Source organism: Lissotriton helveticus, chromosome 7 (assembly GCF_964261635.1).
Source record: "Lissotriton helveticus chromosome 7, aLisHel1.1, whole genome shotgun sequence".
NCBI lineage: Eukaryota > Metazoa > Chordata > Amphibia > Caudata > Salamandridae > Lissotriton > Lissotriton helveticus.
Window position 1 is genome coordinate 786,227,300 of NC_136068.1, and position 16,276 is coordinate 786,243,575.

Genomic DNA, 16,276 nt, shown 5'->3' on the forward strand with positions numbered 1-16,276 from the left:
GCGAGACACAAGAAGACACGCAACAAATTACCTCAGCACAGAAAGACACAGACACAAACAACAACCTGGAAACCTGGACAATGTGTAATAGAATTAAAGTTAGCTATTGTGAGCCTGGGTTTACACTACTTCGGTTAGGGCCTGGGGGAGATCCGTCCCTTGTTTCTAAAAGTGCAGTCCCCTAGGCCACGCCCCTTTGTCTCTGTCTTACCACCCATTGGCTCCGGATTTGGGGGATAATGAGTTTATTGGATAACGAGGGGGAAGCTGTTCTGTCACCCCTAACCACCACTTAAATAACCGAGATGTGTTTTTGTAACCTCAGTAAGCGTGCTGGAGAAGGATATACTGGCTCTGTACGGCTGCCATCAAACAGTGGAATACAAACTGGGAAAGATTTCACAGCAGCAATGAAAAACACCAAAGTTTTCATCCTCACCACCCTTGGGGTGTTCTGTACCACCTTCACTGCATCAGCCTGGTAGGATTTGCACAGAAGCCTAAGATGATACGATATAAAAATATTTATGCCATCTGCCGATATAAATTGTTTAAACCTTTAATCATCCATATGTTCTCTCTTTTTCAGGTCTGTGAACAATTTCTTGATGACGGGCCCAAAGGTAAATACGGAAATGTTTTCTATATAAAACGTTATTGCTGTAACGGGCAGAATGGGAATTTGTGAAAACTTGTTACAAGTACATTTTAAGTTACTGTGTAACTATTGCATAGAGTCCCCCCCTCTCCCCCGCAACCCATCACAAAAATGCATTTGAATGAAACCATTTGTTACAAACAAATGCTGTAGGGTTGAACTTTTCACAAGAAATATATAACTGTGGGGATAACCGTGCATGAGAATGTAACTTGTCTCCGCTTGTGTTAAAGGCGTATTTGACGTATTCCACCAGCGTGGCGGTGGGAGCGCAGCACGGCATCGAAGAATGCAAGTTCCAGTTCGCCTGGGAGCGATGGAACTGCCCCGAGAGCGCCCTCCAGCTGTCCACCCACAACGGACTCCGCAGCGGTAAGGTGTTGCCCTTGTTCGCGTCTACCGTGCAGAGAGCAGGGTGCCCAAACGGCACGTCCGTTAGCGATGGCTCCCGTCAGAAGGTTTCTTTCGTGTCCTTAAATATAGACATGTCAAACATATTCACGGGTGCACCATTTAACTATCCATGTGGCGATATTAACACTGCCTCACTAGAGCCCTCAAAAGGAAATATTACATTAAATAACCCTGCTTTGATAGTTTGTTTTAATATTTCTTGTTGCATCACAAAGCTTTTACGCTGGCAGAATAGCTCACTGGACGAATGCATCTGCTCCTGAAATCTGCATGCAATTAGAAGACGACATATGGCACTCCCAACATCAATTTCTCAGCCTTTTGAACTTCTGGGGTTGATAAATGACTATTACGGAGTCCTGTAATGCAAAAACTGTCCTTGAAAAACCTAGGAATACTCTGAACAGTTAAGTCAGGCGCTATATTAATAATGGGTGTAATTAACTGCAAAATGGCAAACTGTTATTATCATGTACATTAGATTACGGGTCAATAGTGTTGGCCAATGCCTAACGCAGCTATGTTTGACGCCTCCGCGCTGCACTGGCTGGGTGCCGAGACACTGGGACGGGGCTTGTGCTCGAGCGCCGGTGCAGCAGCACCCTCCCAGTGCAGCGCGTGACTGATGGCCCTTTCCCCATACGCCTCGTCCCGGGTTCCGCTATTGGCAGAGCCGTGTCAATATTTGCCATCTTGTCCCAAAGACAGAAGTTGTTCATCTCTGTGTGAGAACTGACCCCGAGGATGGAGGGTTCTCCGTTTGGTTTCATAGAAATAACGTCTCTTCTCATTCCTCTCCCTGCAGCTACCAAGGAAACGTCCTTCGTGCACGCCATCAGCTCTGCGGGGGTCATGTACACGCTGACCAGGAACTGCAGCATGGGGGACTTCGACAACTGCGGCTGCGACGACTCCAGGAACGGCCGCATCGGTGAGTTCACCCCCCTCTGAGGCCTGCGCACTGCTGCTCACTGGTTCTGGGCCACAAACCGAGCCCCGTTCTGCAGAGGCCCGGGCGGGCCCCTCTGTGCAAGGCTGGGCGAGGGTGTGCAGATGTTGCCCTCCCAAAGTGCGCACACGAGCCAACAGACTCCGCTCAGAAGCAGGGCTTACCTTCCGGGGTGTCATTTGTATCAGTGAAAAGTGCTAGAGAGAGCAGCAGAGCAAAGTTCCTCAATGCATTTCAGAGATCCGTGTAAGCAGAGTAAGCATCCACCCCAGCAGAGCAATTGGTGTATCAATTGGTGCGGATGTTTTCAAGAAAAAATAGAGGGCTGTGTTGCAAAGGGCAGAGAGTGCATCGGGGTGAACAGTGACTGTATGCAAGTGAGGGAGCGGAGCGAGAAACAAGGGGAGGGAGGTTGGGCCTTTCTCTGATGTGTACCTGTCCTGCAGTGCCCGAAGCCCAACACTGTTTCCGGAGTATGCTTCTAGCGCAGGGGCAATCACCCATCACGTCACTTGTGCAATGACAGCATTATGTGAGGCTTCTAGGCTGCAGTAAGTGAACTGCATACGGTGTGTCTGCAGCACTGACACTGGGTACATGTTCGTCCTTTTTTGTGGTGCACGTCTGCAGTGGTTATTGGCCTTTAACTGCTTCTGGTGCGATACCTCTACTACGCAAGGCTCACCACTGTGTCTCTGGTATATCTGCAGTGTTTAAGGATCGCCACTCTCTGGTGCAATGCCTGCCTAGCATTGGGGCTCGGACCGCGCGAGGAGAACCCAGCCGCAGCGAGAGATCGGGTACATAGGGTGTGGTCGGGGACAGCGAACTCGCGGGGGAGGTTAGGGCTGCTTTGCAAGCGCATCTCCTGCACAGCCACTCGCCGAACCGAATCAGACTAGCCCTGGTCGCGCAGACACCCGAAACTCTCCATCCAAGTGGGGGTCTCCGAAAAAAAACTATCGGATACGTTGGGAGAAAATCATTATTGCTACCAAACGCGCTTTCCTGTCTTTGAGAAAATAGACATCACTTCGACGTGTGATGTGATAACGGGTTGGTTTTACAAAGCAATGATATGAATTATTTGCAGTCTGTACCTCCTGACATTTCCACTGTCTCTCTTTGCCTTAGGTGGACGAGGATGGGTCTGGGGCGGCTGCAGTGATAACGTGGAATTCGGAGAGAGGATCTCCAAGCTGTTCGTTGACGCCTTAGAGACAGGCCAGGACTCCAGGGCTCTGATGAACCTGCACAACAACGAGGCAGGCAGGCTGGTAAGTACGCATCCTGATGTCAATAAAAAAAGTATTTACTTCACGTGCATGCGGATTAAACGTTGTAAAGCGGGCCATTAGTCGTGTTGCACAGCTCTATATAAGAAATGCACTTATAGGTCGCAGGGCCGAATCGTAGCAGGACTAGCTTAACCTGTCAACCTCCCGATGTCAGTATTGTGAGCATCGATGACTGACAGGAACATAGTCTATTAAATGTATTGTACTATTAAATGCCTATGTAGGTAGTGCAATTACCACTAGGGGAGAACCGCACTACTGCCAGAGGATTTTCGGATTCGGTTAGATCCGAGGGGGGCATTGATGTTTCATTGGTAGCACTGAGAACGCTCATAAGGCAACTCTTAACACCGCGTTGTGAATACGTTCAAAATAAACATTGCTACCTCTAAACGTAATTACCAAACCTGCGCTCCTCTGTGTGTCCCGCTTATGTTTCTCTGCACTGCCTGGTTCAAATGCCTAGATAAATTCATAAAGCACTTGGAATGCATTTTCTCTTGAGAAAAAAGAGACAGTTAAAAAAAGCTGAACCTGGTTTACATGAGCTACAAATGTCAACGTTTTGAGGCGCTCTGGTGAAAATACAAACTTGTTAGTAGTTAGTTAAGTCTCCGCAGATGCGGAAGTGCAGGGTATGTGGTGGACCATCACTGGGATAAGACCCCCACCCCAGTCTGAGCTCACTGACAACTGTAAACGCAGTCACATAAAAGTCGCTAAATTTCTTTCTAAGCTCTTCCAACAGTAGCTGATAACGGAACTGGAGCACAAAAAGCTTAAACGATTTGTTCAAGATGATACAAAGTGACCATCCACTGAGGAAGCTAGGATTAGAACTAGACCGCCTTTGCCCTCATTGACAATGCAGTCACTCGACCTCAACCGCCCATAACAAAAGTAGCTGAGGATTCCTACTGAATCGTCTTATCTTGTAAATTGGATTTCTCACTTTCACAGGGATTAAAGGCATTGGTATCTCGTCCGCTTGCCATTCTCGCGCCTTTTACTTGGTCTCTCAGAAGGGCTTCGTGCCATGTTAACCACAATAATGTATAAGTAGTAAACACTAAAAAAAAAAACCTTTCTCGTTCTTTTTTTTTTAAGGCTGTAAAATCAACTATGAAGCGGACCTGCAAATGCCACGGGGTGTCCGGGAGCTGCAGCATTCAGACCTGCTGGCTGCAGCTGGCAGAGTTCAGAGAAATCGGAAATTATCTGAAGATAAAACACGACCAGTCCCTGAAGCTTGAGATGGACAAGCGGAGGATGCGCGCGGGGAACAGCGCCGACAACCGCGGGGCCATAGCCGAGGCCTTCAGCTCGCTGGTGGCCACCGAGCTCATCTACCTCGAAGACTCGCCGGACTACTGCGTGAGGAACGCCAGCCTCGGGCTGCACGGCACGGAGGGGCGGGAGTGCCTGCAGAGCGGCAAGAACCTGTCGCAGTGGGAGAAGCGGAGCTGCCGGCGGCTCTGCACCGAGTGCGGCCTGAAGGTGGAGGAGAAACGGACCGAGACCGTCACCAGCTGCAACTGCAAGTTCCACTGGTGCTGCACCGTCAAATGCGAGCAGTGCCGCCAGGTGGTCACCAAGCATTACTGCTCACGGAGGGAGCGGGACCAATCCCCGAACAGCAACCGACGGAAACATAGGCCACACCGGCGATGACGTGCACGAGCCATAGAAAGAGGACTGTACGGACAGAGGCCATAACAGAGACACGCCTTGACAAAAGGGTTTCCACAACCCCTACCCATTGCTTTACTTGCCTGTTATTTTTTACAATCACTTATTTATGTCTAGCAAAAGAGAAGTCTAAGGAAAACATGCTCATACCTTTGTAAAGAGATGGGTCATGATTGTAAATTAACTGTAAATATAGTTTATTATAAAACACATGCACTTTCTCCTGTGAACGGATTTTTCACTGCAGTGATCTGTTTTGGCATAACCACCGTGCTTTACAGTGTATTTTGCCAGATATATCCGCAGTTTTTTCTTTACTACTTAGTATTTAAATACATATTTTGTTTATATTCTATTGGATTGTGCAGTCATGTTATGTCAGTGTTACATTTTAAGGTGATATTTTCAGTGACACAATCGTTTTTATATTTTACACGTTTTCACATGTTTACAGATACATGAATGGCCTTAAATTATAAGACATACTAAAGCATTACAGTTTTAAACAGAGTTCCTCATCTTTTTTTTTCGAAAGAGCAGTGTGCATTTCGAGCCACACGACATAACCAGACAATAAAAAAAGCAAGTCAGATTTGTAGCACAAAACTATGTAAAAGTTATGCATCTTTTTGTGTATAATCCAAAACCGTATTCATAAATATTACTAAATATCATTTTGAATCGTCTTCTGTATTTTTATTTATTTACAACAGGACTCCTCAGTCTTTAATGTGTAATAAGAATGACAAACTTCCGTCCTCTAGTTGCTATCGTGAGTGTTGCAATGTATCCAAGACGTTGTGTAGCCAAGACTATGCTCTGGTTTTCAATTCTGGGGAAAACATTTTTGGCTTGTGAAATTCTGGCTCTCTTGCCTAAATCGAGAGTGTTAGTATGCAAGACGTTGCATGGGCAAGAATACTCACTTGACTTCTGTCCTTGGGAAGGTTACCATCTGTTCAGGGTGACCATTTACAGTTTTTAGGCTTAAAATATGGACCTTGTGAAAAAGAGGGAAACAAGTGTCCTAATAGTTTTCAGTTGAAGCAATGTTGCTTGTTATGGGTATTTTGGTGTTGCTTATAAAACCAACGAATAGCATTGTCAAGACAATACGTATAGTTTTAAGGCTTTCAGCTACTGTGGCATTGAGAAGTTGGAAATTCTAATGTAACTAGATGAGGAAATGATTTGTGCCCATGCTGTATCTGAACTCTGTAACTGCAGGTATTTTCCCTGCTACTGAAACTGCTTTCCCTAGTCATAGTTCAGTAGTATGCCTGCTATAGTTACTGCAATTGTGTATTCACTCTCTATGCTCATTTGCAAGATATTAGTCTTATGTGCTCTCGTTCAGAACTGAGCTCAGTTGGGATACTCACTCTTCACATTTTGCTTCTCTTGATAAGCTATCTTGCAACGTATTATTTCATTTTCATTATTTGACTGGTTTGAAAATGAAATCACTATTGGTGCAATAGTTAAACCGTAATGTAAAACTGTCCATGTTTCTGCCACATGACTATGGCAACCCTATTTCTTAGTATCAACAGGCTTCAATAACCCCTCAAAGAATGCTAAAAAAGCCTTTGTAAGTGCTAGCACAGAAATATATTTCTTTTTAAATCAATTCAACTCTAAATTTACAAAGGTTGCCTCCAACTCCACACGCCTTGTCAACTGGATCTGCCGTTTTAGAGTGGAGCATTAAGCCAGCATCAAAATATATACACCACTTATTATGTTCAGTTAATCATGAGAGTTTAGAATAATTTAAATTGTTTAAAGTTTAGTATTTGGTATTAGCTTTCTTTATTCAAGTTAAGAAATAGATAAATCCATTTACAGAAATATCAAGAAAAATAATGTTTAGCAACAATTAAAGAAATTAAAGTGTCTTCCATAAAGGACATATTAATCAAGTTCCTGTTCTACTCTAGCAGATCCTAACCTTCCAGAACCCATACAGAGTCCTTTTCAGAAAACAGTGAGATTTAAGCAGCAAGTATTATAGCACTAGAATTTAGTTAAACTCCTCATGAAGAGTAGTTCTGGAAACTCGTCCGAGTCGCCTCTCTTGATTTAGAAGTTAGTCTCAGTAGTAGGGTTTATCCTAAAGGAATTTAGGAATCACCATCAGCAGTAGATCACATTAAATATGACAGAAAGCCAGGAAAAGGGGAATTCACAGAACAAATAGCCGGGATCAGTATGGGCAGCATAAAGCTCTCAGAGCATGCTTTAAGGAAAAGTGTTGGAAGAGCTCTCTCCCCAATATCTCTGTACTATACTAACTCGGAACACATATAAAACACAAAATACATGTTTCCATCCTTGTTGGTGTTTGGTCATCTCAGTCCAATGAAAAAGGATCATCTGATGGTCTTCTACATCTTTCTTCATTCCCATGGTAAATGTACGAAGTTGGTAAAGCATGGTCAGCAAACAGTCTACTTAGTTGCAAATATTCATGTGCATTAGATTCACTTTGAGTTCCCATGAGAACCCTGCAGTTCACACTATTAGTTCTTCAGAACTCCACTGCATGATAATGAACTAGTCTAAAGCAGAAACATTCTAGTTGTCGCTTCTACAGAATTAAGTCACGAGCTTCACATTTTTCTGCGTACACTTTAATTTTAAAATACTATTGGCATTCATAATTGTGAATATGTGGCAGCTAAATTGTATCCAAATACAATGAGAACATGTAGCATAGGAAATAAATAAATACATTTTTAAAGTCACAACATTCTCCAAAGATGACATGTCTAATGAAATAGAGTGTGAATTGTTACATTAAATCTGCACTGTTCAACATCTTCCTAAACGCATTTATTTATTTATTTATTTAATGAAGTTAAAATAAAGGCAATGCAGAGAATAGATACATAAATTAGGCCAACTCTAGCTTGACAGTGTAAACATAGTAGAAATGGGTGCTTGCTACAAAAAATCATGCTACATGTTAAATTGCATGTTTAAGAAAAGTCACATTTTTCTCTTTGTTCCATTGTTTAGGCATTCCTATGTTAATATTTTCACAAGTTAAAACACATATATAAAGATACATTTTTCCACTCTCACAATCCGTCTATCTGATGGTTTCTCTTAACCATCACACTAGTTTGCTTCCCATGTGAGTCTGTTTTAGCGGGCACTCATCATCTGTTGAATCTTGCCTCTTTGTTTTCAAACCCCTAAATTTCAGTGTAGCAAGTCATGAGTAGATACTGCAGAGAAGACATGAATACTGTAGATGGAGAGCATTTGTCTATTCAGACCATACACGCAAGAACATTTTTAAATCTTTTACTTGGGGTGTTGTAAATGACTGAAACTCATTGCAATTTATCAAGGAAAAATGTGTTACTTTGAATCCTAGATCCCACTATCACTTCTGTACTGAGTAATTTTGAAACACCGTATCCTTTATTAATAAAACATTGGGCATTTCCCCCAAAAATGTAAATCTGCACTCAAAGTAGGACACCTACAATTGGGTGCAGGCTTACTGCGTTTGCAGTACACAAACATTGAAAAGTACACTTGGAAAGTTGCGCCGGTCGGATATTTCTAAGCACACCAATGGGAATGTCATGACATTTTACACGTTATTTCCCAAGTGTAGAAATGTACATACAGTACATTTCACTTCAGTCAATGGCAGGTCTGCTGCGCAATTTCAATTTTTTTTCTTTCATGAGAAAGATATCTTTACTCATGGAGAAATGCTCTCACCCATATACCTGCTTAATATGGGTCGTTTGATTTCCCTTTACAGCATGAAAGGTGATTTACTTCTGCTTATTGATGGAGAAAATCTCCAACCATTTCCAGAGTCAGAAATGATCAGAAAAGAGTTTGCGATTGCCACAAACTCAGAAGGTTATGCTCGCCCACAAACACAACACAAACCATTCATTCATCCACTTAATCGACTCCTCTTAAATGCAGTTTATCACTGTGTAATTATACACAGTTGTGGCATACAAATAAGCAATAGTAAATGCATTTATGCCTCCAAGATATTAGTTTGTGGCTACCTCTTTGACCGTATCTACTATTATGAGCTGTAGTATACAAATTAAGTGGTTTTGTGAATTATGTCCGTTTTGTATTGATTTGCAGCCCGTGTCCCTTTAAACAAAGGGAACAGGGAAAACATTCGTTTTAAAAGCTCCAACCCACATTCATAGAGTAGGCTGGAAAATGTGTGGCATCTGAATTACCTCATAATCATATAGCATCAACATATTTTTAAAAAGCCAACAATATTTCAGTGGTAAATTAAGCGGGTGCGAATGGCAAGTCATAAAGCACAAATACTTAAGAGGCCCTTGAATCTTCAAAGTGCAGTTGTAACTACCCCATCATCAGAAACAGGTGGCAAGCAGTTGTCATCCACATAATTACAATGAGGTTAAATTATGTGGATATACATGCTGGACACACCTGATAACAATACACTGCCTTGTACGTATCAGAGGTAATAGTTGCCTCAACATGCTGCAACCCTGGTGTCACTATAAATGACCAGTCTGACCAACGATAATACGGTAAAATATGTAGGTAACACAGGTGCAGTATTACTACCCACTGTAGCACTTTCCTTACACATTCACCAGCAGAGCTAAATTTTAGCTGATGTATGGAGAGTGTGGGCATCAGCATTTTGTTTTGGCACCTGGGCTACTTTTTCATCTACAGACTTTTACCCAGAGCATGAGTGAGAAGGCAGAAACGAAAGAAAGAAGGAGGAAGAAAAAATATGAAAACAGCGACAAATGGAGACATTACAGGATGAAAAAGACACCACAAGAGTGAGATAAAGAGATAGGAAGTGTAGGATGGTGGAAGAAAGAGATATGGGATGGAGTGGAGACTAAGCAACCTTATACATTCGCCCATTTTTTTTTTGTTGCAAATTAAGTTCTGTCTTTGTAATGGTTAAACAGAAAACTGTATATGCGGGGTGTTACTAGGCCTCAAAATTGCTGTAGCAGGTATAGCCAGACCAGGACATTTTCCCCATAACTAGTAACAAACCCATAATAGGCTATGACGACACACATAGTAGCCAACCTAGGGCTCACCTGAGAGCTGTACATTACCTAAATTTAAGTACCCTTCCAGTACTGATATGGCCTTTACTTCTGATTTAGTACACAAATAAGTACCATTAATCCATCATTGCATGAAATAACATGTTCATTGATCCTAGGCACGTGAAAATACTATTTGAAAGGAAAGTACTCATGACATGTCTCACAAGCATAGCATGTGAGCTATCATGGAATAGAGATGGAAAGCATATTCTCATAACTGGGACCCTGAAGAATGCTTCAGTTTTGCAGGAGGGACACGGATATATAGTAGAATGATGGAAACCTTGGCGGTTATTGCACAGAAAGTTGCACCCCAACATGTACATTCATCATATAAAGGGCAGTTTAGCACTACAGTAGCTCAAGGCACTTAAGAATGCTGGGACATCGGCCCCAAGTAATTTTGTTTACATCTTAAATTATTTATGTAGTTATTGACTTATAGATCGCAAACTTCACCCAAGGCTGTTTCAGAGCACTGTACAGAGGAGAGGTGCAAGGAGCACAAGGCAAAAGTCAACCATGTGAAGGCCTCCCTATTTGGTACGCAAAAATGGCTTTCTTATGCAAATAAACAACATGTTTTCTGTAGCGCCCTAGCTTGTTAATTGTGTTCAATGCATTGCAATGCAAAGGTGAGTTGAAACCCTCAGTCAAATGATACAGTAAAAGCTCTGCAAAATTAGTCATCTCTGAAAATTATTTTTGACCCATGTCACGTATAAGCCCTATATATCTATCTGCCTCTTATAAATCCACGTGGTGAGCACAGGAAATGCATTTACAGCTTTCGATATGACCTGGACAGTGAGGGAAGGTCAGCATTTCCTTAAGCTTCACACCTAGGAAGTCTTTCTGTCGCCAGGCTAATTTTATTTAAACAATGACCACACTGTCGCGCTTTGATGTGGCTGCAATCTGCACTTGTTGTGATATTCATTATCCTAAGGAACAAGGTCGGCCCTTTGAACTTGAGCACTTGAGGAAAAGCTGTGAATAGGTTAGTCTGCGCCCTGCTGCTTTGTATACACTACCCGATGCCAAGCATTCCTACAGAGGCATCCATTGCTAATCCCTTTCAAGCGTGTATTCCGAACACCTCGTGGCTGTTAGTGGCATGCCCCCATTGTCATTCACCGTCCCCCTACACTTCCCCAGTGTGTTACCAAACAAAGGCCCGGGCCCTCCCCTTTCACAGAACTGAGTGCCCACGGCACTGTGCCCCGAGCGCTGTTGTGAGTGTGCTACACGCAGACACACGTTTGCCACCAGTGAGGTAAATACCTACGTCACGCGCCGTAGCGTAGTACCAGAAACGGAATCCCGGCCCCCTGACTGCAGTTTGGGCAGCGAAATGCAGGAACCATCAAGGCCTAGTAGGGCGCTAAGCCCTTTACACCTCGGTGCCACTGCTCCCGCTGCACTACTGGTCGCCACGCCCCTGCTTATTAACGCAGGAATAGATTACTTTAAAGAGGCGGCCTGAAGCTGAAGGGAACTTGTCAATGGATATATATATATATATATATATATATATATATATATATATATATATATATATATATATATATATATATATATATATATATATATTATATATATATATATATATATATATATATATATACATATATATATATATATATATATATATATATATACATATATACACATACACACACATATTTTGGAACTCCTTGGAAGGGCAGGGCATATGCAGATCGACTGAGAGCTCTAGTTAAGTCAGACGAAGAGGCATAACGGGATTTGATAAAATAAATGCAATTTAAGTGTTTTATCTTAGGAAGAATGACATTTGAGGAGGCTGTTATCTGAACAGGCATTCCAGGCAAACAGCACTGTGGATACGAATCCGTTTCTTATCACTAAACAGGAAAAGTGGCTACAAATTAGTTGCGACTAATGTGACTGGTCTGTCAGGTATTGTTTACTTCTGACACACAACTATGGAAATTGACAGCCCAGTAGGCGATGTTGAAATGACAGTGATAGGTTGGCTCTAGGCGCCATCCTTAATAAATTGTAGGCGCAATGTGCACTTGCTGTCAAAGTAGCTACTGAATCAGAAAGTGGGATATTTTAAAGTTATTTCTGCCCTTCACTCCTCGGTCAGAAACATGCATTTAAATCTGCTGCTACTTCTAAACCCTCAGCCAAGGCTTTTTTTCACACGTGGGATGTTCTTTCCATGAAAGCAAAACTTGGCAGTGCCTTGGCAACGCATCTAGGACGATTGAGTGCATGCGGGGCACTATCCTGCCCAAGGCCCACTCATATAGACTCCTCTCTGCCAGGAGGGATTGGTAGCACTTGGGATGAACGTTTGGAGTTTTACTTCGGTTTAAATGATCAGAAGACTATTCCTGGTGCAAAAGGAATGGTATGCTGGCTTCTATTTCATCCAAAACACTAAGGCGCATATCTGGGTTTAAAGAAAACAGCCTATATCTGTCTGTTCATTACCCTGGGAGCCCCACAAAGGCAAGTGTAGTCAGGACATACAATGTCGGGCCCCATACGTTCTACCAATAAGTATAGCCGTTGTCTATGAGTGTAATTTAGAAATGGTTTTGAGGACCAGTCTTGCTTGCTGACAGCAGACCACTGTAAATACCCCCCTTCAGGTTGAGGGGCACATATACAAAGGGCGACCAGTTTGGTAAACCCATTTCTCGCTGGCACTGAGCTCCACAGACCTGTTTATCCCGAACACATGAGGCCTGGCAATGCATAACCATTTGGAGTCAGTGTGCAGACTCCTACCCCCCCTCTTATCTTTAAATGTTTGAAAGAGTTTCTTGTTTAAAGATGGAATATTGGGGTATTCCCAAGTACTCATAAACAACAAAGCAACATAAATGTGAAATCTATCAGAACTTGTTTTGTATAGTTGAAGACAGACAGGATGATGGTGTAAGTTGTATATCAACGTTTATGATATTCAATATATGAATATTTTTTTTGTTGAGGTTTATATAGTGCGAACTCGACCCGAAACATGAGCACCAGTTACGTCACAGGACACATTCATTTTGTTAGGCACAGGGAGATTAACAGCCTGATTCATCAATCTCCCGTTTTGCGAGCCCCTAATAGCGATTCATAACGAATCGCTATTAAGGACTTGCAAAACGGGATTCAAGTAGGAATTGCATAAAGAAATGCGATTCCTACACATTCCTTATTTGCTATTAGCAAATTGCTAATCGCAAATAAGGAATAACTCCCCATTCATTCCTATGGGCCAAAAGGCCCATAGGAATGAATGGGGAGTATTCCTTATTTGCGATTAGCAATTAGCTAATCGCAAATAAGATAGCGATTTAAAGGGTGCCAGGGGTGTCCAAAGGACACCCTGTAGCACCCCTTAAATGCAAATTGAAACAGGTGTTGCGCACACACATGTCCAAAGGACATGTGTGTGTGCAACATGCAACTTAGAAAAATGCTTTTAAAAGCATTTTTCTAAGTTTTCGCTATTTACCACGAGGTTTGACCTCGCGGTAAATAGCGGGCCGAAATTGCGAAATCGCAATTTTTAAATGGATGATGAATTGCATTTAAGGAATCTCAAATAGAGATTCCTTAAATGTAATTCCTCGCAAAATAGCGAAATCGCTATTACCGATTTTTGCATTTGGGATGATGAATCCCAAATGCAAAAATAGCGCTCGCAAAGGGCCCGATTCTCAGAATCTGGCCCTTTGCGAGCCGATTTCGGCTTGATGAATCAGGCTGTAAGTGATTTGCCCAGGACCAAAGGATGTAGAGTGTCCCTGCCCAGAGTCGAACTCGGTTCCCCAGCTTTGAGGGTGGCCGCTCTAGCCCTTAGGCCACATCCTCTCCGTATTCCTTTTTTGTACATTAGAGCATTGTCAATTTTAGGGATATACTGACTATTCCCTATTCCTTCTAGTATACATAGGAAATGCATATTTTAAGCATTTCCAATGTGTGATCTGCAGTAGTATAATTTTACTTGCATGTGTATCTTGGCCGGATATCCTTGATGTAAATTGTGCATGAAGCTATTCCTCTGTCACCCACAAATCTGAAGATACAGTTGGACACGCTGAGTCGGCAAACCTACAGATCAGAGAGAATAGGTAGCTTCACAACATAGCCATGAGAAACATGTCTTGCTTTTGGGGATCTTGCACATAGATCTTTTGCCACTAGTACAGCTAAAAGGGCAAGGCATTCATTTCCAGGATGAAAGTGGAGGCCCTTAATTTCCAAGTAATACATTCATACTCTGGTTGGGGCATTTCCATTATGCAACACCTGTTTTGTTAACTCTATAGTGGCCCTCAAGCTTTGTAAGGTAAGAAGTACTACGTGATTCCTGCGACAGCCAAATGGCCCAACAGAATCTCAGATTTTGGAGTTCGCTGATAGTCCATCACTTTTTTTATCGCAGAAAATTGCCCTTCTTCCTTGCTCCCCTTGGTCATGCTATCCTGCTTGCTTCATTTGCATTGAGTCCTGGCTTTTTGGCCGACTCGAACATCAACCGGCTCCATCACAGCATCGTGACCTGCCAGCACTGCATCAAGCACGCCTCACCCTGCAACGCAATCCTTGGTCTCACCAACTCTGTCAATGAGCCCCTGCCTGCACGAGCCGTGAGGACACCGCACGCTGCAATGCCTCCATCTCACCTCGCAACCGCGACGGTTGCACCGACTGACTCGCATCGCCGCGTTGGCTGCAACAAGAAAGGTACTGTCTCTGAGTCTGTCGCCAAGATTTTAGCTAACCTGTATCGACCCGGTTGACTGAAATTATTAGACTCTGTCATACTCAGTATCTGAGTTGGTGGAACTGTATTTTCACGTTTTTCCTGCAATGTAAAGGTTATTTTGCACAGTAACCATTTTTAAGAGTATTGTATGTTGTATTTTATGTCGTATTTGGTCTTGTTGGTTTGGATAAAGTTTGCTTAGTTTTCTAAACTGGTGTGGTGTCCATTTGTAGTGCTGTCACTGTGTTACTGTATGCATGCATGCACAAATGCTTTACACACTGCTTCTGAGATAAGCCTATCTGCTCGTGCCAAACTACCAAAGGGGTGAACAGGGGTTATTTTAGAGGTGTATCCCCCTTACCCTAACTAGGAAGAAGGGTCCCTACTTGGAGAAAGGTGCAAACCTCTGCCAATTAGACACCCCCATTTCTTTAAAAAATATTGTTTTATTGAACATGACAGGTCAAAAAATAACAATTATGTAAGCAAAGCAGTCATTACATCCAGAGACCCCCATTTCTAACACTGGTGGCAGCAGTGGGATCTGGACTTGCGTTTGTGTCTTACATGCAGTGATTGGTGTACACAATTAGTAGAGTGCAGACCATTAAGGGACCACATGCTATTTTGTTCTGTTTTCTGGTGTCCTCCTGGAAGTATTTTTGATACTGAGACTCTGGTTTGTTGTTGCACTTGTGAAGTCTTGAGAACATGGAACTTGACTTCTGGTACATGTTCATCTACACAATGAGGGAGCTATGTGTGTTCTGCAAGGAAAGGGAGCTGCCTGTGAAGAGAAGGTCCAGAGAGGGTCTAGAGGCAGCCCAATTTAAGTATGAGCTGCCCCCTGAGGGCCAATACTACCATTTGAGTCTGAGGAGGAGGGCTTCCCTGAAAGTGAAGGAGGAACAGAAAATTTATTTCTGGCTTCTAGCTTGTGAGCAGAAGCTGAGAGAGCTTGATGAGGAGCTCGAAAGGGCTGGGACCAAGAGGGCCTTAACACAAGAAGAAGAAATTTGTGTAGCTCAGGAAGTGAGCTTGGCTGTGTTGGAGCTGGACTCCGCCTCAGATGATGGCAACAACAAGGTGTTATTTAGTGCTGAGGAAACAGTACACACACCCAGAGATGTGGCACCTGACTTGAAGGAGGGGGTTGACATACACCAGGGGATTCAGGTTTATGAGGTTGCTCCAGTGGTGTGCAGTGTACCTGAAGTGGATTGGGGAACGGGCACAGGGGATCATAATTCTAATGGTGAGAGGGACACTCTACTGACTCTAGATGAGAGGTGCAGGGAGAGGGGTTCCCCCATGGTTGAAGTCCTGGCATGTGAGTGTGGAGACCACCCAGAAGAGTATGGTTTGAGTGAAAAGAGACAGTCAGACACTGTC

General features: G+C 43.1%; 1 protein-coding gene across 2 annotated transcripts in view; it reads left to right on the forward strand.

The window, feature by feature from the left end:
* Nucleotides 1-5,517, forward strand: part of WNT8A (Wnt family member 8A) — a 237,759-nt gene extending 232,242 nt beyond the window's left edge. Inside the window, exons 1-6 of one of the 2 annotated variants that reach the window (XM_078650681.1) lie at nt 370-481; nt 590-623; nt 892-1,030; nt 1,878-2,003; nt 3,156-3,298; nt 4,427-5,517. In XM_078650681.1, the coding sequence (XP_078506807.1) occupies nt 411-481; nt 590-623; nt 892-1,030; nt 1,878-2,003; nt 3,156-3,298; nt 4,427-4,990 (1,077 nt within the window). In that variant the 5' untranslated portion in view covers nt 370-410 and the 3' untranslated portion in view covers nt 4,991-5,517. Of the gene's footprint in view, nt 1-369; nt 482-589; nt 624-891; nt 1,031-1,877; nt 2,004-3,155; nt 3,299-4,426 lie in introns of those variants that run through there. The other variant, XM_078650682.1, reaches the window with a different exon arrangement.
* The last annotated feature ends 10,759 nt before the right edge of the window (nt 5,518-16,276 follow it).